This window comes from Phyllostomus discolor, chromosome 1, assembly GCF_004126475.2.
Source record: "Phyllostomus discolor isolate MPI-MPIP mPhyDis1 chromosome 1, mPhyDis1.pri.v3, whole genome shotgun sequence".
Classification (NCBI taxonomy): Eukaryota; Metazoa; Chordata; class Mammalia; order Chiroptera; family Phyllostomidae; genus Phyllostomus; species Phyllostomus discolor.
Genome location: NC_040903.2, coordinates 115,447,677 through 115,473,603, shown reverse-complemented (window position 1 = coordinate 115,473,603; position 25,927 = coordinate 115,447,677). Strand labels below are relative to the sequence as shown.

Genomic DNA, 25,927 nt, shown 5'->3' with positions numbered 1-25,927 from the left:
AAGACCTTGAGCCAGAGCCACCCCACTAATCTGTTCCCTAATTCCTGACTCAAAAGAAACTATGAGGTGACAAGTGTTTGCTGTTTTAAGCCACTAATATGTAGTAATAGATAACAACAAATATAGCTACCAGATGAAGCAGACATTACCCCATTTGGGCTCTATGGAGACTCACTCTATTATCACCAATTGAATAACCTAAGGCAGGTTATTTAAAATCCTTTGAGTTTTGCCCTGGCTGGTATGGCTCAGTTGCTTGGAGCATCGTTCCATAACCAAAAGGTTGTGGGTTCAATCTCCAGTCCGGGTGTGTACAATGCCTGGTCCAGGTGTGTGTGGGGGGCAACCAATCGATGCTTCCCTCTAGCATTGATGTTTCTCCCTCTCCCTTCCTCTCTGTCTAAAAGCAATGAAAAAAATGTTCTTGGGAGAGGATTAAAAAAAAAAAAAAGTAAAATCTGTTGAGTGTCATTACATACTTCAAAGAGGTCTTGTGAGAATGAAATTACATCTCTATAGCAATCTAGCACACAATTGGAGTCCAGGGTGAAAAATAAACATTTAAATTGAGCTATTAGTTGGAGCAAAGAAATGTTAGACCTGAACTCAGGCATTCTGAGCTCCAAGAAATCAAAGATGTGTTCTCTCCCTGTTTGCTGACATAAACAGGACTTGTTTGACTCTAATAAGGTTTAATCAGATCAGCCACTGACAAATCATATTCATTAATGGCCTATTGATACTAAGGTGCCTCATATCATATGGGCTTGCCAGTTAATAAAGAATGGCTTAATCAGGTCCTACTGGTCTAAAGGTAGGCCTGAGGAGTCTGACAGAGTAGATAGTCTTTGCTTTCCTATAGCCTCTCAGGAAGGCACAGGCTGACAGCAAGAGTGAGGGTAGAAGTGGTAAGAAGGTAATGAAGAAACATTTAAAAAAAGATTTTTATTTATTTACTTTTAGAGAGGGGGGAAGGGAGGGAGAAAGAGAGGGAGAGAAACAGCAATGTGTGAGAGATATATAGATTTGCTGCCTCTTGCATACCCCCAGCCAGGGACCCAGCCCACAACTGATACATGTGTCCTGACCAGGACTCAAACCAGCGACCTTTCAGTTCGCAGGGTATTCCATCCACTGAATCACACCAGCCAGGGCCTAATGAAAAAAAACTCTTAAAAGAGATCACAGAGCCCTGGCTGGTATGGCTTAGTTGGTTGGAGCATCCCCCTGATTGAAAGGTTGTAGGTTCAATCCCCAGTTGGGCACATGTAGTCAGGGCACATACAAGAGGCCACCAATCACTATTTCTCTCACACTGATGTTTCTCTCTTCCTTTTCCCTTCCCCATTCCCTCCACTCTAAAAGAAAAAAAAAAAAATCAATGAACATATCCTCAGGTGAGGATTAAAAAAAAAAAATCACAGACCCACTAAAAGTAAACTCAGTCTATGAACTTACTAGCCATATATTATAATCATATTAGTTAATGGATATCCTTCCAGTATCTTTTTAAAAAATAATTGTGTATGTTTTATTTTTTTAACTTTTATTTATTCATTTTTAGAGAGGGGGGAAGGGAGGGAGAAAGGGAGAGAAACATCAATGTGTGATTGCCCCTCGTGCACCCCCTAGTGGGAACCTGGCCCACAACCCAGGCATATGCCCTGACTGGGAATGGAACTGACAACCCTTTGCTTCACAGTCAGGAACTCAACCCTCTCAACCACACCAGTCAGGTCCTTCCAGTATCTTAACAAATGGCAATGTAAGGGTTCCAAAAGACTCTTACTTAACCAATACCTGACCCAATTTTATGACTTGGGCTTTTGACTAAGGACAAACGCACACCCCAAGTTCCCTCTGTTGCCTAGCCTGCCTACACTTCAGCAAAGCATCCAGCTTCTCTGCTAGGCTGGTGACTGTAGAAAGTGTCAACTTACACAATGGAGACATGTTTAGCTGAAGCTGATGATAAATCAAGTTAAACATAACAGAGCTGAGAAAGGTATGGGGCCTTTTACAAGGACTGCTTATTTAGTGTTCAATTTTCAGAGTAATTTCTTAACTTCAGAATTGATTTTCAAAGAAACTCCATCCTTACAATGTGTTGTCAATGAGTGGGCTATGTCTAAGTAAACACAATGATAGTGGTACAAACTCTTTGCTTCCTTTATGGAAAATATCAAATCCCAGAGATACCTCATCTTTGCTATAGGGAAGTTAGAGGCTTGCTGAAGGTAGAGGGAGAGTTATTTAGATTTACTGCTGGCTAAAGGCTAAATCCAACCAGCAATTTTAAATCGGTCAAGATGGAAGAATAATGTTAGCTTTTGGCTCAGTAAGGCTTCCCTACAGAGTAGGATCATCATTGGTTGTGAAGACTAGAGCAGTGCGGGACTTGTGCTGCCTCCTATAGATGAGGCCTTTCCCTTCCCTGCAGGTGAAACTACTGAGTAGGAGGTACTGAAGTCTCCTTCAAGACAGTGATTTTAACCTTAGATATACCTGGAATACTTTTAATAAACCTGATGTCCAGGCCAGAGTTCATACATAGCAAATCAAGTGTGAGATCTGATTTGTTCCCATACCATTCCTGGCACTACACCACTGCTCCCACCCGTTCCTGGCACTACAAGGAGGGAATGTCCTGTAAGACAGGGGGAAGAGTAAGAAGAGGTGTGGGGGGGCACTAAGATAACATTTTCAAAGTTGAGAAGCTGAAAGTCACAACCACTAGGAAGAGAAGCTTAAAAAACATTACCTTCGGCCCTAGCTGGTGTAGCTCAGTCAATTGAGCACGGGCTGCGAACCAAAGTATCGCAGGTTCGATTCCCAGCCAGGGCACATGCCAGGGTTGCAGGCCACGGTCCCCAGCAACCGCACATTCATGTTTCTCTCTCTCTTTCTCCCTCCCTTCCCTCTCTAAAAATAAATAAATAAATCTTTAAAAAAGAAACAAACAAACAAACATTACCTTCAGTAACTCAACCTCTCATCTGTGTCCACAGAAGGAAACCACAGACTGTTAAGAACCCGAAAGAAGCTTAATGACCCTCTCTATCTCACCCTACTTCATCATACACTGGGCAGCTGAGGCCCAAGGAAGAAAAGTGACTGGCCAGGGTCATGGTAAGTTTAATGGCAGGGCCAGCATGAGAACCCAATATTTTCTCCCAGTCTGAGGCCTTCTGAATGTTACGTGCTAAACACAACCACATAGCTTAGTGTTTAGGGGCAAAGGCTCCGGAACTAGAGAACCTGGGTGAGGACCCTAGCTCCACTGCTTAACTCTGTCACTCTGTGCAAGTCATTTAATTCCCTTTAGCCTCAGTTTCCTCGCCTGGAAAGAGGAGATAATAATAGCATTTACCTCAGAGATGTGAATATTAAAGAAGAGGAAAAGGGACCAGTAATGCACCTATGCAGTACCTGGGCACACAGTAAGTGTGCAATGTCAGCCATTCTTAGTCTTATTAAGGAAGATCAGGGTAGCACCCTGATGAGAGGACAAGAAAGAATAGGTAGGGTTATTTGAGCTAAGGTTGAGATTCAAAATGTTCTAGACAGCTTTAAGATATTATGCTTTCAAAGACTTTTTAGGGCCAGCTTCAACATCAGCTCTGACCTAAAGGTTTCACAACTGCTAAGCATCCTCACCTCTCAAACTACCTATCAAATAAATGACCATGAAAATGCTCTGTGTGCTGAAAGTACTGTACAAATATGAGATATGTATTATTACTCAATGATATTTGTCATCATCACCATACAATCCATCTTTGCCAGTTTAAACTTAGACACATCACTTATAAGGCCATGTGACAGAGCAGGAAACAAGAATGGAAGGCAAGGTCACTTTTAGAAATCCTAACATTCAGTTACAACATTCAAATAGAAATAAAGCTAAGAAGTAGGGAAGAGAAAAACAAGTTCAATCTTAGCTCTCATAGCCACCAAGAGACTGAACCTCATTAGACACCCGTTTAGTTGACATACTAAACAGGCAGAGATGATAAGCCTAGCAAGATGGGAGATCCGAATGTTCCTGGGGCTGGATGTACCTTTTCAAAAGAGACACTGGCATGGGTGTTGCAAAGGAGTTGGTGACCAAAATCCTTTTCTAAAAATAGCAATAAAACTCAAACTCCTTGTTTCTTAAATTAGTTAAAATGACTGAGGGGTAAAGATAGGGTTTGGGAGTCATGGCAGGGATTTTTCTTTTTATCTCTGAAAATTATGCAGAAAATTTTTATTTACTCTTTTATAAGCACTTTTCTTAAATTTTAGAAAAAAGGGAAAAGTGAGGGAGTAAAGATTAGAAAGGTAAGAGAATTACAGGGATAAAAATTCTAACATCTATTCATTCATAAATGCTCTGGGATAAAGTATGGAATCTCTGGAAGACATGATCTTTGAAGAGTCAAAAAAACTGGGGAAAGCAATGCGTCTTCAAAGTTATCTAAGCAGATCTCTAGAGAGCCGAGACCCCAGGGCAGAAGGCCCACTAAGGTCGCGTCATTGCTGTTCTCCCCTGGTCAGCTCTACTGTATCTTCTACCTCCATCATCTGCACAGGTCACCTGCTAAATAGCTAAGAAATGTCATCCTAGACAGTAACAGTATATTCCTGTTTACATGGTGCCTCATCCCTATCTTTAAAAAAAAAGAAAGAAAAAACCCTACTCTAGATGTACGGTGTTCCTCACTACACATGCAGATACTACCATACTGAAAAGTCTAGTCTTGACAGGGATCCACAGCATAGGGTGCAAATGCACTGCCGCCTCATGTCTGTTCCCACACAGGCCTCCCTCGCTCTGACTCCTTCAGCCTTCTTTTTTGAACACCACAAGTAACTCAAGATTTGTTAATGTGACATATAATACCCAGTCCCTGGCTACTTTAAGTCCTTCACTCCCCACAGTCTACGCCCAAACAATACCTCAGGGGAGTTCTGAACTACAGGAAAAGCAAGATGGGGAAAAAAGGGGCTACGTGTAGAACAGGTGCTAATATAGATGGTCTGAATGACAAATGAAGATTCTCAGAGACCCCTTTCAGCAGAGGTCACTTATGTCCCCTTAATCCCCTGAATTTCTCTATTTTCAAGTACAAGCACCTTTTACCTATTACTCAGCAGATTTTTCAAATCATTCTAGTTATTAAAAGATAACTGTCTCTTACCCTACCCTATAGGCACTCAGGAAATAAAATGAGTTTATATAAAAAATGCTTTGGGAATAACTCAACCCTTTCCAACCACCAAATGCAAGGCTGTTTTCTACCCCACCGCACTCAGGAGTTAGACTAGAATATGACCCTGAGCCTGAGGCAAACCTTTTAAAACTTACACAGAAAGAGCCAAAAGTTCAGTCTTTACCAGACTAAACTATCCATAGCCTGAAAGACATTAAGTGTTCAGCTATTTTCTGTCCAGATGTTCAGGGAGAAAGGGAAGAAAGACTAGAATTCTTTATAAATTTTCTTGAGAGACTAACATATCTGTCCAAGCTAGTCACAAAATATATTTTAGGATTATATAAAAAAGAATTCTCTTAAGGTCTACTTCTTTAAAACCAGATTATCATCACCTGTCCAATCTTCCTCAAAGGGCTATTGTAAAAATGCAACAGTTCGCAGTCCACACCTTCACTAAGGTAAGATACCATCTAAGCTATAACTTCCTCTGGGAACACTCTCGCCTGTAGCCCCCTCCTCTCTGCCCCTCCAGACCGCCACTTCATATCTGCTCAACACAATGTGAGAACAGGTGCCTCTGGGGCCATTGGACCCCACCTTCTCGAGCAGCCAAACCAATAGAAAAACAACCTCCATTTCCTCCACTTCTGAAAGTGCTGCTTAGAAATCATTAACACCAAATCAATAGGGCCACAGATAGTCAGGACTTGCAATTTTATGTAATTATCCTTTAGACTTGGAGAGGACTATCAACTAGACACACCACTCTCCTTCTCTCACATGCCCTCTGCCCCTGCACTTGGACTTTGTGCCAAAGGCTCAGCTTCGAATGTTGCAGGTCCTCAGGTCTTACACAGAGGAGTCTCCCCACAAAGCTCAGCTCACCCAGGTGGGGAAGTCCCTTGGCTGGCTGAGAGAAGGCTTTCTCACACCTTCCTCATGTTGAACAAATGTGGCATTCTTTAAAACCAGAGATAAACCCAAACCTCTCCAAGAAAAGCCACTCAATTAATCAAATCCCAGGTTCTCTGGAAACCATGCAAATGCAACTGTGACAACCCCTGCAGGCATTCAGAATTCAATCTGGCAGCTGAAGGCACTGGCCTCCCGTGCAAGTCAGGGCTGTGTGACGGAGACACTACTTTCATTTAATAACACCATACAACAGACACTTTGAATGTGCCTAAGCCTTTCTTGAATCTGAATTTTTAGTCTTCCAAATATTTTTAAAAATACCTGTTATACAGGCTCTTCCTACTTCCTAAATGTATCCCCCTCCAGCTTCTAGACACCATCCTATGGATTTAAAGAACAAAATGTATCTTCCTAAGTAAAGTTACAAAAAGGGGGTAGGACCCCCACCTCTTTGATCTGACCTCAAGCAGCAGCCCCACCCCCCATAGTCATTTTATAAAATAAAAAAACACAGGACTGGGAGTTAAGACCCAAGGTTCTACGCTAGCTCTGCCACCAACTCACTGTGCATCACAGGGCAGTGGTTTCACTTTCTTGGGTCTCAGTTGCTGCTTTGAAGTAACACAGGAAACCTGGGATTAATAATGTACTTAACTAGCTCCAACTCTTACAATTCTATTGGTCCATATTGAAACTTTCAACTATAGCAGCATTTTCAAGATGCTATGTACCCAGAGTGTCTATGAAAATTCTAATGAGTTGTTCATAAACAGTTTATGTTTACCTTGAACACTGTACTTTGACAAATTCTGCTGGATCATAGGAGACCTATGTAATAATACTCAGAAGGCACTGTTTCAAGAGCTTTACATGAACTACTTGTAGCTGCTATTCAAGCATTTTTAACATACAAAAACAACTTCATATGATTCAACCTACTATACAATCCTCCTAACAAACCCATGAAGCAGGTTTTAAAAATGAGGCAACTAAAGCATAGATAAATTAATAATTCTCCACAGTACCACAGCTAGATGTGGCATGTGGATTTAAAACCAGGCAGCTGAGATCCAGAGCCTGGGTCCTAATTGTAACATTATAATGCCTCCCATAATGGAAACAAGACCTTGAAGTCTGGAAGTCCAGACCAAGGTAGTATCTCAGAAGAAGAGTACGAGGCTCACAGCACAGCCTCTGTTGGGTTGTACCTTTCACTTCAATGGTGGCATTTGCTTTAGGAGCACTGTGAAAGTGAAATACACAGTGGTATTCGCCTGAATCCTCAGCTCTCGGCTTATTGATCCTGCAGAGATGAGAAGAAAAATCAAGTGAGCAAACTGAGAACAGTCAAGATATACAAAAGGAAAATCCAGGGGCAACCAGGGACCCTATTCTCTAAACTGTGTCCCTAATGCAACTCACCTCCTATCTAAAAAGAAAATCCTCCCTCTGGGTATCTGAAAACATTAATGCTTTACTCCTTACTGGGTGCCAGGAATACAAAAATGAAATGATAAGGTGTCTAATAGGGGAAATAAACCACAAAACAAATAGTCAAAATAGAAAGCTGTATTCAGATATAGAGGATAGAGTCATCACAAAAACTTCTTGCTCACCTGATGGTTCCAGTCAATTAAGAGCAGCAAAAGAAACAAACCTGTTTCTATGATTCCCTAAAGACCTTGTTTTGGTAGTCCTGTTCTTCTACCCTGTATTTTAGCAGCATGTCTTTCAGTAAGTCTACTCACTAACAGGACCCAGCGATAGTTTAAAAAAAAAAAAAGCCATCAGAGTACCAACCAGTGATGTAGCTAAATTTTTTAAGGATTTTCGCTGCAAGCTAAAACTCCAGGCCCTGCATCATCTGGCACCTTGCCCACCTCCCTAACCTCATCTCAGCCACTTTCCAGCACTGCCAGTCTCCTTTCAGTTTTTTCACGTGCCAAGCTTGTTCCTACTTTGAAACCTTGACATTCTTTATACAGAATGCTCTTTCAATTACTCTTAGCCACCTAAACTCCTTTTCTGTTGGTCTTGGCTTACATGGCACTTTCCTCCCACCCTTGGTCTAAGTGATATTCCCTTCCCCCACATTCTCTCTCATGCTACACTGTAATTCCTCACAGAACTTATCATAACATATCATTATACAGGGTGGGGGAAAAAGTAAGTTTATAGTTCTTCACGTGGAAAATACAATTCTTAACAAATACTAAAAAAGAATAAACTGAGTGTTTTGTATATTCACAACTGTAAATCTACTTTTGCCCTACCCTGTGTATTTATGTGATTGCTTAATCATTGTCCATTTTCCCAAAAGACCAAATTCTACGTGTGTAGGCAATGTTTATTTGGTGCATATGCCCAGCATATCACCTGTACCTGGAATACAGTAAAAGAATGAATAAACAAATGAATGCAACTCAAATGAACACAAATGAGTGAAGAGCTGTGCACAGATCCAAACCAAATTACGCAGAATGACAGAAAGGACTGTAAGAAGAAAGGACTATAATGGCCAAAACAGCCCTTCCTGTGAATCTCACAGGGTGATCCCAAACAAGTTTTCTTGCCCCTATGGACCAGCTTCACAACAGCTCAGTTCAGTCTGACCTATACACCACCTCAAAACATGTACAGAAAGGCTGATGTGTAATTACAGAAAATAGAGAAAGAATGGCCTTCAGATCTGAGGATAAACATTTTATAATAGGCTCCTGCTCTTTTGCTCAGTAGTTAAAATATGACGCTTGTGATGGTCACATCTCCACTGCACTAGTAAATGTCAAACTCCTAACTTCCACCATTGACCAGCCCAATGCATGTACCCATCTTACTATTGATTTCCAAAAGAAACACAGGTAAAGAGACTCTGGTTGAAGAAAGACACTGCCAATTCCCCAGACTGTCTCAGCATATCCATGGCAGCATAACATTCTCAGAGGAGCAGTCAAGAGTCTTCTCAATGTGATACAAATGCCATTTCTTAAATCAATATTCTTCCAACAAAAAAAACAGACGTAAGTCACCTGCTCTTAGCAAATGTTCCAGAATATGGAGAAGGAGAAGTTCTACCTTCAGGGCTTCAACTGAATCTAAGTTCTTTGAGAAGTCTTGAGAAGATAAGGTCATACCCCTGGGCCAAAATCTTCCCACAACATTCCCTAATGGGAAGCAATGGAAGCAAATGGAAAATGTCCACTGCAGGTTAAGCAGATGCAAGATCTGAGACTGGCTCCATAGCTGACTTATTAGGTGGCCCAAAGGAATCATCAGTTGTTATTCCACAAAATGTGGGAGAACACAGATTTCCTGAAAAACTCTGACAATGCAGAGAGGTTTAAATAAGCTGATAGAGAGAAAATGCATTTTATAAAGTCAGGCTCAAACCTTATAAAGTTACGATTCAAAGTGTTGTGGGTGATACAGCACAAGACCCTAGAGAAACATGACTGGATGTCTTGTACATTGAAAGAGGTATTATAAAAACAAACAAACAAACTTGTAAAACTAATGGACAGACCAAGAAATAATGCCTTTTATTCCACACAACACCTCTACTTGATTAACCTTTTCCAAAATATAAGGATATAGCCAAGGCTGTATTTCCAAGTTTATATCAGAAGAAACACAGTGGAAACAGCTTAACTAACTTCCTACTAAACATACAGTACAGCAAGAAAAAACGATGACCTAGATTACAGAAAGTCAGAAGACCTAGAACCTAGCCTTGGTTCTGAAACTTAATAGGTATAGTATTTGGCCTTGAAAGCAATTCAGTTATTTGAATCTTAGTTTCCTTGCCTCTCAAAAAGAAGAGTCCACAATTAATGTGGATCAATTAAATAAAGGGTACGAGACGATCTCAACTGCAAAATACTGCACGATGGTACTGCTACTATTGGGTACAGGTTCTCCTGCTCTTAATGAATTGTGCTCTTTCTTTGCACTGTACCACGCTGCCAAACAGGAGTAGCTGATCCTTTTCCAGATCAATTTTTAACCAGGAACAAAGTATACTGAAAGGTAAGGTGCCATGTGTTACTAGATATTCCCCAAAAAGAACCAAATCTTTGGCTGCCAGGTAACATGGACCAGCAAATACCTCCCTTTCATCAAAGGGGATTTCCAGGCTACCATCCTTATTCGAGATCACTAAACAGCCCTGTATCCACTGGTCCTGATCAGGTTGTGGTTATATTAAACACTCCTGAAAGGTAATTCACTAGGAGATCTACCCAGTGGAAAGATCACTCAGGTGATTTTGCTCTAAGAGTCCTAAAGCAGGTTTCAGTCTGATTCCTCAATCCACTGGATTAAAGTCAAAAGACCTGCATTCTAATTGTGACTTTTCTATTGAATAGCACTGAGACCCTGAGCAAATCACTTCCTATGCCTTCAGTCTCTCTGCTATCATAGTTAGTGATGGGATCATCTGTGGCCCTCAAACCTAGCTGCTCATTGGAATCATTTAGCAATATTTTACAGATTCCTGGGCCTCGCCTCAGACATATTGGATTTAGACTCTCCAGAGGACAACCATATATGCATATATGTCTCTCTCACATAGCATAATTATGGATTATGAACGTCAAGTAAGCTCAACCACACTCCCTCCCATCTTCCCAGAAGCTGCTAGCCCCTCTCACCTGTATTCCATGTTGCTGGCATTCTTACGAGTGGCAGTCAGTTCTACCCCATTCTTTGTCCAGTAGCTGTATGTAAGAATGTGAGAGCTGGAGGTGAGGTTACATTGCAGGGTGAAAGGAGAGCTGTCTCGAATAATGACCTCTTCGCTGGTGATAATCCTTGGCTCTGTAATGAAAGTGCACAATGATAGAGAGCCATAGCCTGCCATTCTCTGAGGCCCTGGCTTGAAAGTTGGATGGGGTAGGATGGGGAGACTTGAAGAGGGAGGGCAGACAGGACCACATGAGGATTTTCACTTTACCACTTTGGAGGAAGTCAAGAAAGAAAAAACAATGATTATAAGCAAATGACCACTAGCGCAGACAACAACCTGAAGACCAGTTGGCCTAGATGTGAAAAGAATGGGAGTATTACGGGTGCTTGTACTGGCAACAATCCACTTACGCTTTTGAATACCACCATTTTATGATACAAGAACCACCAACCAAATCGGCTTCAAATAGAAAACCAGGCTCCCCCTTGCAGTTCTGAAGATAAAGATAGTATCATTTATGTAACTAATAAATTCCCTATGGCGTCACTAGGCCTTGAACAGTAATAGCACTAATTAGATAATACATGTATGGGCTTTCCCACATATAAATCTGATAAGCCAATGGCAAATCAGCCATGGCCATTAATTATGTAGGAAAAAAATGCATATCCCAAAAGCACATCTCTTGTTGAAAGTCTGTCACATTTTCCAAATTTTGCCAAGGGAAAACTCTTAAGGAACCATCAGTTCTTTTTCTCCAGCCCTTGTTTATTCCCTAAACATTTTTTTTCCAGAATTGCACCTTAAAACACATTCCTTTTTGAGATAATATAACTAGAATGTAATATGTATTGATATTATGGGCTCCTGGAATTTTAGAGCTGAAAGTTCACTGACTCCTATTTCTTAAGAGCTAGAAGGGTAAAATGACTTGTGCAAGGCCATAATTATTATTAGTGAAAAATCTGGGCCTAGAAAACATCTGACTCAATTCTCTATTCCTGCCCCTTAACCCCAAACACACTACACACCTTTTGCCCTAGGGCAAGTTATATACTTTATCTTCTGGTTCTATCCTGGTCTAAGATAATCGGGGACCACTAGTTGAATTTAATCTATAAAAGTAACCTAAGTGAAATGTCATAACACAATGAGCAGAAATTTTTTAAGGCACACTGTACCATTCATGGAAGGTTCATCCTTTAAGAACTTTGAATCCCACCAGTATTAAAGTTAAGATGCTTCTGTTTGTGTCTTTTGTTATTATTTATCTTTACTCTTTTCCCAGGCTTAGTTCTTTTTCTACTTTTGGTCAAATATTTTCAGGTGAAGTCTCAATTAGACATCTTTTCCCATTCCATAATTCTAGGTATTTGCTCTTTTAATTTTTTTCCAATACTTTTTCAGAAATCCTTCAATGATTTCCCATCTCCCTGTAGTACCTGGCTACTTCTTGTCTACAACTCTACAGCACTCCCTGACACCATTTTATGCAGCATAATGCTGACACTTAACACTAGAGGACAGAACTCTGTCCCTCCACTGGAACTAAGCTGTGTTCACTGTGTGGGAAAGGGTAGACGACAAAGAAGTCATGGGACACTTGGAAACATAATGTCCAAGGACTTCCTTATCATGTAACATTTCTGACTGTATAGCTCCTACTGTCCAAAAAAAAAAAAAAAAAAGTGATACATAAAGCAAATCCTTAACTTTGCTCAATTAAATTGGTTCTATTTTCCAGCTCCATCAAAAGGACATTGGTTATCTTCCATTCAGCACTGGTCCTTATCAGTAACACCAAACAGGGTCTCTATGTACAGATAATGGAGGCATAGCAGCCACTAACACAGAAGCAGATGCATGTAAACATGTTAGCGCAGTGGTGTCCCATGGTTTCCAAAACACACTGGACAGATGCCAAATCCCTGGACCTTTAGTCGAACAGAATGGCTGCAAACCCTGCAATGGAAGGCGCACACAAACCATCAGCAAAAAGCATCACAACTCCAAGAAAAATCAAAACCAAGCAAAAACAAAAGAGAGAGAACCAGTACTTCACAGAAATTAAAAAAATATAAAGGCAACATTAAAACCCAAACACACTTTCAAGTTTTTACTGAATTTTTATTACTTAATTTCATTTTCAGTCCCACTTGGGACTCTCCTTCTGGTTCTTCCTCTCAGACTGCACTGAAAAAGGGTGGACTCTTGAGAATGAGGCCAAGAGCTTCCAGGTGTTTAAGTCCAATGAAGCCAAAGTAAATGCTCCTCTTACCTGTGGCGTTGCAAATGACCACTGCAGCTCAGGCAGATCTAAGAAGTTGATGAGAGCAAGCTGGTAGACTTTCTGTCAAGAATTCTTGGAAGACAAAGAAAAGCACTTTTCCCCTTAAGTATTAAGATCCAGGAGAGAGTCAGCTGGGAGCAAGTGGATAATTTAAATAGGTTTAAATATGGTTCTGCTAGTGGAGTAGGGTAACCTCCATCCCATGATTGCTCTATATGGAAACCACTGCTAGATCCACCCCTTTGGGCATGAAGCCACATCTGCACTCTGCACCAGCATTAAGGTGAGGCTTTTATTTCTGCAACCAAGCAATGCCTACAAAAGTCCAAGAGAAATGAACATTTAGAACAAGCTCAAAATTATTTTACCTGCCACAGACTTCTATTTGGAAGCAATGATGGCCTACCCTAGCTATCACTCATACATAGATGAATATGCTATGGCCAGAGAGATAGCCTAAAAACTGGGCACATTTTTCTTCCAGCCGTGCATTACTGAAGGAACTTGGGGGGGGGGGGGGGGGGGGAGTATAGCCAGGAAGTCATTCTTAGAAGACCTCAACCTCCCCCTGGAGGCAAATGTCTTTGGGGATCATAATTAGAGAGGAATTCGGGTGGGGTTTGTTTGTTTTTTTTCCAAGAAGGCTAGCTCTCTAAAATGGTTAACTAGGGTTAATTGACTCATAGGGAAGTCTGGGGAAAAAAACCAAACTAGTCAGGGTTTCATTCAACTGCATGAAGATACACCTAAGTTAGGAAGCTTACTTCCAAGTGAACTGGGGGAATGCTATGTACTCTCAAGACTGGTAGGTAGGTACTCCCAAGTTTCATCTTCTTTTATCCCCAAGGCATGACCATGTAACTGTGAGTTGACTGGAGTCAGACTCCTGGAAGTACAAATACCAAATGCCTGGTCAAGTCCATGCCTACAAACTTCTGCAGACCTTTGTGGCCGTTTGGATAATTCTGCTTTTTTAAGGAAAGGAGCAAGGGGGCAGGAGAAGGAGGCGTGCAAGGGAAAAAAATTGTTAAATAAAAGAAAAATTGCTGGGTTAATGTTCCCCATTTTCACATAGACAAGGTTTTCTTTTCCCCTTTCCAGGAGCAGGTTCTCTGATTCAACAGTGCCAACTGCAGCAGCTCTCCAATCTCTCCTCAAGACTGAGTTACTATAAAGGACAACTAATTTGCTATTTTCCCTATAAGTATATAGATTCAGGGCCCATGTCATATTACCTACTATTATTACCAAATTCCTCATAAATGTATCTTACTATTTTTACTCTCTGTAAATCAATCAGTACTTTAAGCCATAACTGGCTATAGGCCTCTTACTGCATGTATCCTTGAAGAAAGCTGAAAAACCCAGAGGCTCTTTCCATTTAATAGAGAATGCTCCCTCAATTATAATCAGATCAGATGTAGAGCTAGAACTCTTTCTGGCCAGAAGCACTAGCTCTGTGGTGGCTTCTCCCTCCTTCTCCTTCCCATCATACAAGTAGCATAATGCTGTTCAGAAACAGAGGTGACCATAAAAGCTCGTGTGTCTGATGTCTTATTTGTACCTGCTACAACAGATGCAGGGGAGGACTCTGATGTGTAGCAGCTCAGCTCACCCTCATCACTCACTCAGAGAAACAGGGCTGGATTCTAGTTTCCTATTTTTTTTTTTTTGAGACACAAGAAAAGGCTACTATGAATGGCTTCTAAACTACTTCTAGGTAGCCAGCTCTGCCATGAGGAGCACAGTACTAACAATCAGTCAACATGTTTGTGAATGGGGATCAAATGCATCTCTGACTTCAAAAACAGTATGATGGGGTTTTAAGTAATACCTTGCAGCTTAGAGTCACCTGACGCCATAGCCAGACATGGAGGAAATCTTAGGCTGTTGCTTTTAAGAAAACAGGAGACTGGATGGGCATGACCAGCAGGGAGCATACTGCTGCAGTGGAAGGCTGTTATCAGAGAAGTACATGCCACTGTTTTAGAAAAGAAAAAGAGCCAGAACTATGGAAATATCCAAGCTTACATGCCACCCAACAACCAAAACATATCACCACACCACACCCATGGCATTACAGAACAAAATGGCACCAAGTCACAGTGAGGGAAAAGGCTGGGTAGACACAAACTTAAAACCAAAGAGTTGAAGGCTGCTACTCAGAGAGCTTCAAAAAAATGAACAGAAGAAATAAAAGTAGTTAGATTGGGGAGAGAAATAAAAATAGAAAGGCACCAAAGAATAAATCAGCAAAAGGACAGCAGGAAACCTACTACAAAATTAAACGGGAAGGAAAGAAACAATTCAACACTACCCTAGTTTGCCTGATTTTGTGAGTTTTAAGTGTTTTGTTTTGTTTTTAAGCCTCCCCGGTACTCCCTCCCCACCTTTTTTTTCCAATACAGGTGATTTTGGACAGCCACGATTTCCCCAAGTTCTTTGTTCCTGAGGAGAAAGACACAGAGAAGGGTTGGGGAATAAGGAGGTAGAAAAGACGGCAAAGGGGGAAAAAAAAAGTTGCCACAGATGTTTTCATACACTACAACCAGTAGGGTCGTGGGTCTGAAGAAACGCAGACAAGGGGTGGGGTGAGTGATCATACTGGGGAAGAGGGAAAGGAAGAAGAAGGGAAGGGTCATCGGGCCACCTCTAATGACTACAGTACTACTACTGTAGGGTGCTGGACTCACTCTGAAGGACGCTTATGGTGGCCTGGGCTCGAATCCATGTTATGGAGGGGTTTTGCCTCAAGTCATTCCTCTTGGGGTCGTTGCTGGCCCTGCACTCGTAAGTCCCAGAGTCCTCCAAGGTGAGCCGGGTTATTCTCAGCACACTCACGCCGTTTGACCCGTAGGCGGTGTTTACGGTGACACGGCGCTTCCGAGCACCGTCCCACAGCTGTCTGAAAGACTCTGCTCGGTTGACTTCTGCGTACCACCACTGGATCTCTGGCGTGGGGCTCCCGACCACGTCACAGTACAGCTCAAAGGCGTCCCCAGTGAGCTTAGTTTCTGACATGGGCGACTTGACAAACCCAGCTAGAGGGAGGGGGAGCAGGAATGCAGTGACAGGCCAATCAGAAAAAAAAAATCAACAGGTGTTAATAGTAATTTAAAGAAAGGAAAAAAAGAAAATGAGTTGCAAAGAACAAAAAGGATTCATTTTTAAACTATAAAGAAACAGTAAACAGCATTTCAAACAAGCTTTTAGAAGAAGAACCACCCTGGGAAGCTTATGAAGCAAAGGCAGGCTAATTACAAGCTGGGGCAGACCATGTGCTGGCCAGGCAGAAGCAAACCCACTGGAAAGCATGTTAGCAATGGGCTGAGCTGGTAAAAATGAGAAAACCTCAAGTCTTGGTGAAGAGCCTCTTTCTTTAGAGCACAAACCATAACCTTTTCAAACCCAGACAAGTGATGAAAGATGACCAAAGTGGCAGTAGGTGTACGAGGTCTGTCCAGAAGGTATTCAGCCATGTAATATGAAAGAGACATTTATTGAAGAAGATGCAAGAAACACAGTACACAGAACAATGACGCCTCAGTTCCCTTCAAAGTGCCCCTTCAAAGGCACGTTGGGACCTCACACAGTTCTCACAGCATTTCTTTCACTGTTCAAAACACTCTGCAAAATCCTTTGCAGCTGGAATCACCACCAGTCACCCTATCATATTTTCCTGAATCTCATCGACGGTCTGAAATCTCTTCCCTTTCTAAGGTGATTTTAGTTTGGGGAAAAGCCTGAAATCACAGGGCACCAAGTCTGAACTGTAGGGGTGCAGAGTCACCTGGGTGACTTGATGTTTTGCCAAAAAACTCTGCATGAGACATGATTCATTGTTGTGATGAAGCTGCCAATCACCATTTGCCCACAGCTGCAGCCGTTTTCATTGTATTGCATCTCTGAACTGATGAAGAATATTGAGGTAGTACTCCTTATTAACTGTTTGGCCTGGAGAGGCCTACTTGTGATGGACAACACCGTCCCAATTAAAACAAAACAAAACAAACAAAAAACAAACACTAACATGGTCTTGAACTTGCTGCAACTTTGCCATACCTTCCTCAGGCATTGAGAACCAGACAGATTTCCACTGGGACGGCTGGGCCTTCGTTTACGGATCAGAGCTGTAGACCCACAACTGATTTCCAGTTATGACCTTCATGAGGAAATCTGGTTCATTGGTAGCCGTTTGAATCAAGTCACTAGCAACTGCAGCACGATGTTCCTTCTTCTCTGGTAGCAGAAGCCATGGAATGAATTTTGCCACTACACATTTCATGCCAAGATCCTGCGTTAAAACCTTGGACAAAGTAGTTTGGAATCCCCACATCAGCTTCTAGTTCTTGCACTGTCAGTTGCCGATCTTCATTGACTGCAGCCTGTACACGTTCAACATTCTCAGGTGTTCTGCTTGTTGCAAGCCTTCCAGAACATGATCACTTTCAAAAGATTCTTGACCATCTTTGAAGTGTTTCTGCCATACTTTTATTTGTACTGCACTCATTGCATCGTACCTGAAAGCTTTCTGAATCATCCAAATAGTTTCTGCAGAGGAATGTTCAAGCTTAACGCAAAATTTGATGCAGATTCATTGCTCTAATTGCTCAGTCATTTTGAATGCAATGGCCACACAGTACACATGCTTACTCAAGTGTCTACCAGCCTCACTGACTAGTACAGTAAAGTCATCATTGTTCCCTCATGCGCATTCCAGTCCACTCTCCTTGGCTGCCAGATTACACTGATGTCGTGTAAACCATTCTCATTATATTAACAATGGCTGGACTTTTTCCGGACAGACCTCAATATATGCCAAGTCAGGACCTCTCTTTTGGATGGATGAACACTTTTTTAAAAAAAATATGATGTTTTTTGTGTGCCTCAACGAGAAGTATTAACTAACCTATGAACAACTCTTGGAAGTCAGAGTTCAAATTTCAACTGAAAGGGTAGTCAATTTCTCTCATGCAGGATTCTCTCCTCAGTTCTGGTTAGACTTTCCCCACATCCCATTCTTCCCTGGCCCTTAGCAAATACCCCAGTTATCTGAGACTAAGCAGCCTCTACTCGAACTGCAGATCCTCAGGCACAGATGACCATCTGTACTTCAGGGTGAGAATTACTATGGGAGTCAGTTCAGGAGTAAAATCAACAGTAACAGCAACCCAATTCACTGCTAGTGGAGAGACTATGCCCTCCATAATCCCGTAAGTCCATACAACTAGCAATTCTCCTAAAAAGTCAGTCTTAAAAGTAACCACAGGACTTGACAGACTCTTTCTACATAGTTTAGCTGCCTGGTTCCCAGGGGCCAGCTCAAAAAGAATGAAGGATGTATAATGCTGAATCAAATTAAACTCCATAGTGAAGACTAGGCTTCAACAACATTGCCAGGCATGGGCCAGAAACTAAAGTTGATGCCTGCTTTCACCTGTACAAAAAAAATTTTAAGTCCACATCTGAAGACATGATCATTGATTTTAGAGAGAGGGAAAGGGAAGAAGAAAGAGGCAGAGAAACATAAATGTAAGAGAGAAACATCGAATAGTTGCCTCTTGTGCATGCCCCAACAGGGGACCAACCTAGGCATGTGCCCTGACTGGGAACCAAACACACAACCTTTTGGTTTATAGAATGATGCTCCAACCAACTGAGTCACACCGGCCAGAGACACTTGTCCAAAATTTGTTTAAGGTTACACTTCCATAAGATAAGGTGGCAATGGCAGAAAGAGATTTTTTTAAAAATCCAGGCTTATTTGGAGTCCATAGAAACCCAAATCACAGTGCAAGCACACTCTCAGCTATTTATTCCACCTAGGGTTCATTCAGCATTTCTACCAATTCAGGTAGTGTGCTAAGGTATAGATAAAATAAGAAGCTAAAAGAGGGTACTCTGAGTAGCTAGGCAATTTCTCTTGGAACCAAGTCAGCCCCTCTGCAGTGAGCACAGCAGTGTGTCCACCATAATCTACCAACATCAGACTGAAAACATTCCTCAAGAAGTTTGAATTAAATGAACAGTTTTCCGATAGTCCAGATGCAATGGGGCTGGATGAAAATGGAGAGTGCTTGATGGACAATTTTCTGTGTATATCCATAGCAGTATTTACCTTTGGAGGTAAATTCCACCCCACAAACCCCAGAACCCAGTTACTCAAGTAGAGGTCAGGATCTCCAAATTCATACTAGTCTCTCAAATCATAAAACATTCAGAATTTAGGGAAAAAAGAATGCTGTAATTAACAGCCTTAGACTAAATGTTCTGCCTTGAAAATGTCATTCTAAACTACCTCTTCAGATCAGTGTCAGTTCCTTATAAGGCACTATCTACCAAAGCTAACAAGAAGCCAGAAAGATGTCATTCTTAGACACAGCAGAAGTTTTAGAATTCCAGAAAGGATATACCAAGCCTCTGCATGAAGAACTGCACTCTTTTCCAGATGAAGTGGTATCCAAGGAGCCATGTCTTAGTCTCACAAACTGCCACCTGCCCAACCTGTCAAAGTTAATGTTAACTAATACAGAGGAGGAGTAAAGGAAACTGGTTTCATTCATTTCACTATTAGTTCAAGAACCAGAGAAAACTGGTTATCAGTAAATCTCTCAAGAGCACCGAAGAGTATTACTCTGTTTTAATTACGTTCTTAACCATTACGTGGAGTCACAAAGCTCTTATTCTCACATTTTCATGAACTGGGAGAATTATGCCGTCTCAAATGTTGTGACTGGCTTCTTATTTAGTGAATTTGTTTTCTATTTTTTCCCCTCCTTCTGAATTGTACTTCAAAGCAGGCTTAACTTTAAGCCTGTTTATCAATCTATTGACTACCCTAATGTAAAAGGAATCTGCAAGTATGCCCAGAACCACAAGAAACCATCCAATTCCAATTTAATCTTCCAATACCACACAATTCTAAAGTAGCTGAGGAACAGCCTGAACACAATTCCCACTGCACAGAACTAAGCAAGTCACTCAACCTGATGCTGCCAGCCCTAAGCAAGACTTCAAGGAGCAAGGAATGCTGATCTTATTTAGTTTAATTTTCTACCTGCAAACAGGAAAATGAGACCAGATTTCAAAAATGTCCTTTGAATTAGTGAATTATATGATGTATATTTAAACAAACTTACCTAAAAACAAGATTAAAAATCCTTTAAAACACTACCTATGTTTTAACAGACATCTATCTATGCTCTCTGAAAGCTATTATTATTAAAAATACATAAACGAATATCTTCTAAGTGTGTGTTATGTGTTAGAAAACGTAGTAAGCACTTTATCTCACTTAACCCTCAAAAAAGCCTTATAAGACAGGGGTCATTATAATCCCTTTAATGATGTGGAAAATAAGACGCCCCCTTCAAAATTTAGTACTTTTGACCATCATCACAAGCCAACAGTGAGAGCCTGGCCTGAAATCCAGGTGTGTCCAAAGCCAAAGCGTGGTCTTCTAACACTTTCCACAACTATAGCTTTACTAGGCTAGAAAAGTTTTTCTTAGTTATTTGAAAGTTAAAGTTATCTTTTGTCACCACTTAAAATTTAATGAATTCTGGCCATGAAAAGCCAGGATCCCTCCATTGGAATGTGCAGCACACTATGATTACTGACTCCTTAAAATTATAAACCTGTTAAAGAATAGAGAGAGAGGAGCACAGGGTCAAGGAGTTCCTAATGCAACTGTGTGTGTGCATGTGTATGTTAGGGAAGTGGGGAGAGGGAAGGGAAAAAGTGAGAAAACAAAAAATGGTTCCAAAGCAAAATTATCGCCTAGTAACAGAACTAAATACAATAAAAAAATAAACTATTAAAAAAAAACCTGCCCCCTAGTTGTGATGAGTCCTAGTTCTGAGCAGTCCTTCAACTGCTCTTGAGAAGGCTAGCTTTATAGGAAGCAGTTTGAAAGTCAGTATATGCATTCTCTGGTGTTGTGGTCAGTAGCCAAATAATAAAGGGAAACACCTGAAATTTTCACAACACTTTAACAGTGCTTCCACACACATCACACCTCATTTCATTCATACAATTTCACAAGGTTCACAGGGCAGGTACAGAGAAAGAAAGGGTCACAGCTTGCCCAAGTTCACTTTAGGCAGCTAATCCTGACTGGAGTTGGGATCAGAACATAGGTCTTCAGCTCTTAGTCAATGGTTCTTTCCAATAAATCCTACTGCCTATAAACAAACCAAGTAGGAGATTCACTGACAGCTGAACACCCACGAACACAGATCTATTTCTCCTCCCAAGGAGTAGGGAAAAGAAAAAAGCCCTCTCTATACAATACAGGCACACCTCAGAGATACTGTGGGTTGGGTTCCAGACCACTGAAATGAAGTGAGGCATAATCTTTTTGCTGATGGAAAAAGGGTCTTGCTTTGTAAAAAACACAACATCTGTAAAACACAATAAAAAGAGGTATGCCTATACTGTGAAATCACAGCAAGGGAATGTTATTAGCAACATCTACCTCATGACCCATCCAAAATTAGCTCCAATTCAGAAAAGAGGAATCAGCTAGCAAGAAAAGTCAGGCAGCTTAAGAGCCTGACTCATTCACTGCCCTACCTTTCATTACCAAGGACTTTCAAACAAGTATGTGCACTCAACAAGACAGCACATGACTGCCTAAAGTTGGAAGGCCAGCAGAAGTATGTTTGATCTCTAAGTCAAAGGTCATCTAGTATTTTGGGAAAAAACCTACATTTCAGAAAAACAAGCTCCTGCCTCCTTCCCTACCATTATCTCCACCCACTGTAATACATAACTGGGCTCAGATCTCAAACAGGTTTGATAAAAGTACTAACATCAGTGCATTCAGTTCAACAACAAGAAAGAGGGCAACTTTTGGGTGAGGGAGAGATTAGAAGCTGAAGGTGGAGGAGGGTAGTAGGCAGAATATAAAAAATGGAGACAGTAAAACTGGAAAAAGCATAATGTAAAACTAGGAAAGTGGGGATGGGAGATAGGAGGTGAAGAAGACAGCTGGAGTTAGCAGCCACAGAAAGAATGGGCTCTGGCAGAAAACACTGGATGTGTAGATATTTGGCTGAGGGTGAAAAGAAAAAGGGAACAAAGAAAAACAAGGTGAATCCAATCCCAAGAAAACTGCAAAAACACTTCCACAGAGATTGGACCATCAGTGATTTTTACAGTTGAAATTATTTACCTCCAGGGCAATCACTGAACACAGATTAAGAAACTTTTTTCCCTCTCTCAGCTAACTACTGCCAACACAGGCCTTTAAATCTAGCCTGCTTTTATCACCTTTTACTATTTCTTTTAAAAACACCTGTTCCCTTCAAGTCCCTCCCTAATTCCCTGTGGGTGGCTCATGCTGTTTGTTGTCTCCTTAATGACACACAAGAAAGATGAAATGACAGCCAAGGACACAGACTATTTCTCTTTTCTTCCTCTTTTCTTTCCCCTGACCCATGTACCTCTAAAAGAAAACTAAGCAAGACAAACATCCTGTAATTAGAGGCATAGTATCTCAAACGTAAGTAACTCTTAACTGCTACAAGGCTGTACACATAGGCTACTACACAGCCTGCCTGCCCTTACTGTTCATTTAAGAAGCAAATCATTTGTCACTATTCCTTAACATCAGAGGCAGTTAGTAAGTCCACATGCACTCATTCTCTTGTACCCACCAAGGATACGGCAGGCCTGAGGCTCTGGGAGTGGATGGAAATGGGGTAACCTCATTTTCTGCAGCAGGAAGGAGGTATATGGGTCTGATCTCATGGTTCAGTCCAATCTGTAGACAGATATGGCAGCGATTACAAAGAATTTTCCAAATTCAGACCTGTTCCTCTCACAGCTACCTCTATCAGGCAAACATAACAAAGGCTTGGAAATTAAAACTGTCCCCATCACTACTAGCTTCTAAACCAGGGCCCACCCTTTAATCTGAAATCATACAGAATATTATAATGCAAGGAATCTGCTTGGCACGTTTTAACCAGCCTTCTGCTTTGGAGACATAGAAAAATCTACTTCAAAAGACACTACGTATTTTAGTGATTAAAAGCAGCGAACTCCCCAATCGGATTGCCAGGAGGCTCTGTCTCTAATTTCATGGTCTTAGGCAAGTGACCTAATAACATCTCTGAACTTCTCTCTAATCTGTAGTTCAGGGCCAATAATAGTAGCAACCTCACAGGGTTATTGTGAAAATTATATGTACTAAATAACGTAGCTTAAAACAGTGTATGGAACATGGTAAGCACTCAATAATGTTAGATTATACATATGCATACAGACAATGCTTAACAGATGATGTGCGGTAGCCTTCAGGACTACTCCACAACAGGCCGGGAAATTTAAATTACCCAAAGTTGTTTAAGAAACAACAAAAAAATTGCACCCTGGCCAAGTAGCTCAGCTGGTTGGAGCATCGTCCCATAACCAAAGGGTGATGGGTTCGATTCCTGGCCAGGGCACATACCTTGGTTGCGGGTTCAACATAGGAAGCAACCAATTAATGCTTCTCTCTCACCATCAATGTTTCTCTTTCTCCCTTCCTCTTTTTCTAAAAGCAATGAGAAAACGTCCTTGGGTGAGGATTTAAAAAAAATTTTTAATGTGTAGAACATTACTTCATGACAGCTATAATGTAATAATATATGATGGCCTTTTATGCAAGCATTCTAAACCAATCCTAGATGTTCTGTTGAGGGACCTCAAAAGCAATGTGGGAGAAAGTGGAGGGTGGGGAGGGGGAACAGGGCTCAGAGAACAGAGGAAAGGGGTTGTCTAACAGTGCTTTTTCTGACTTTTTTTAATTAAAAAAAAAATGCATCGAAACCCACTAACCCAAAGAATTTCAACATGTTTCAAACAGAAAGTGGCGTTAAATAAGGTAAGGTTACCAGCAATACTTTTAAAAAATCAGAATAAATTGTGGTTAAAAAAAAAAGTCTTATAAAAACAGCATTTTAGAACAGTTCTAAGAAATAGAAGGGATTGGAAATTTTAAATAGCAAAGAGATCAGCTCAGAAATGAACCCCCTCTTACATTTTTCTTCATGTATATCTAACATGCTCCAGAAACACTTGCCTATGCCCCTAAATAACCTCAAAAGTGCTCGCTTCTGATACTTATCAGAAAATCCTAGCCACTTAGCAAAGCTTTTAGCTTCCTCAGGCAAATAGCTTCATTGTTAAAGATACTCCTTGAGACTAAATGGAGGAAAGAGGCATTTTAAATTAATGTTGAACAAAGAAAGTGAGGCTAATAATAGATCAGCTCCTATTTTGACTGTGACACCAAACTGACCATTAACCTTAGCTTTTAAAAAACTAAGGATGTGCCCAATGGGAAAAATGCAGCAGTCATAAACTGCTGCCAAGCTAGTATTTTTAGGAAACTTTAGAAAATTTACTTCCTAACTCCACAAACAGCACCCAAGCTGCTGGCACACAAAGGAGAAAAGCTAGTTTTGGTAGCCATTAAAAACCAAGGATGTCTCATCCAAAGGAAATAGACAAATGCATACAAATCAGCTGTATCTCAAAGAGTCCTCCTAATGAAAGATTTGGTTTCACAGAGTGAAATCTTTACTCAAGTAAAAGATATTCAAGTAAATACTCATAAAAGCTCTCATCCCAAGAGACTGTCAAAAATAGCTATGGGCCAACCTAGAACTACACCCAAATGGAACTTTGAAGCCAGAAACAATTATTTTGGGGGGAGGGGGGAAGAGAGAGGAACTGTTAACAGTTTTAGGGGTATGCCTCAGTTGACCCTCCAGTTAGGATTTATTAAAGGCAAAATGAAAACAACATGCTAGAAAGGATGAATACTCCACTTAAATAAACCGTTCTCAAAGCCATAGGTAATTCTAATCAAAAGCTAACCTCCACTAATTATTTTGTCTGTGAAATTCATTTATCTACAGATTATGTAGATTCAGTATACAGATTCAGTATAACTTTTGATAGCAAGCTCACTTTCTGTCCCTGACAACATACCAACAATCAGGATTTAAATGTTAAAGATAATACAATTCAGCTCTTTCTTCCACAGAATACTACAATTCAACCCATTCTTTCATCCTCATACAATTCCATGAGAATGACAATGACCATAAGTTGTCCAAATTGATAGAATGCATATAATCTAGAAGATATTTTAACTGAAAGAGGTAGGATGTGCCTTCCCCCACCTTCTTTTAAATAGAGCTATTCCCAGAAACCACAAGAGTCAAATACTTTGCACATAGGGAAATTCAATTTTTGTATCACATCCTAGGATGTTAGGTAATAAAGTCCTGGTCTTCCCAGGTGATGAATTATTTCCAAAACATAAATAGCTTATAGTTGAAACCACACTGGAAGCTGTTATTATATAATCAAAGGCAAAACTTTCCCTAGAATAGCAATTCTTAAACATTATTGTACATTAGAATTGTCTGTTAAAACACAGGCTGCTGGGCCCCCATTCCCAGAGATTCAGATTCAATTGGTCTGAAGCGGGGCCTAGGAATGTGCAGGTCTAACAAGTTCTCAGGTGATGCTGGTATTGCTGGTCCACAGACCACATTTTGACAATTAATGTGTTAGGGTGAAATTATTAACTTTTTCAGCTTTTTCAAACAGAAGGAAAATGAGGGCAGAGGAGCCACACAGATGTCTGAACCACAAAGAATCTGCTAGCAGTGGAGTCTATGTTCATAACCAGAAGACAAAATGTGGCAAAACTGTAGGAGGGTACAGCCAGAGGGTCCCCAAAAGAAGGTTCTGTAATGGGGTCCAGAACTCTAGGTGCCCCGATTTTAGGATGTCCTCACCCTCCACCACAGGTGTGAGATGGGGGAAGGGACAAATGCA

At 40.9% G+C, this 25,927-nt stretch overlaps 1 protein-coding gene across 2 annotated transcripts in view; it reads right to left on the bottom strand.

Annotated features, from left to right (window-relative positions):
- Positions 1 to 25,927, bottom strand: part of NPTN (neuroplastin) — a 65,934-nt gene that overhangs the window by 15,922 nt on the left and 24,085 nt on the right. For both annotated transcript variants that reach the window (XM_028505676.2, XM_036028165.1), the window contains exons 2-4: positions 15,781 to 16,128; positions 10,763 to 10,928; positions 7,322 to 7,416 (exon numbers count right to left, since the gene is read on the bottom strand). In XM_028505676.2, coding sequence (XP_028361477.1) covers positions 7,322 to 7,416; positions 10,763 to 10,928; positions 15,781 to 16,128 — 609 coding nt within the window. The remainder of the gene's footprint in view (positions 1 to 7,321; positions 7,417 to 10,762; positions 10,929 to 15,780; positions 16,129 to 25,927) is intronic.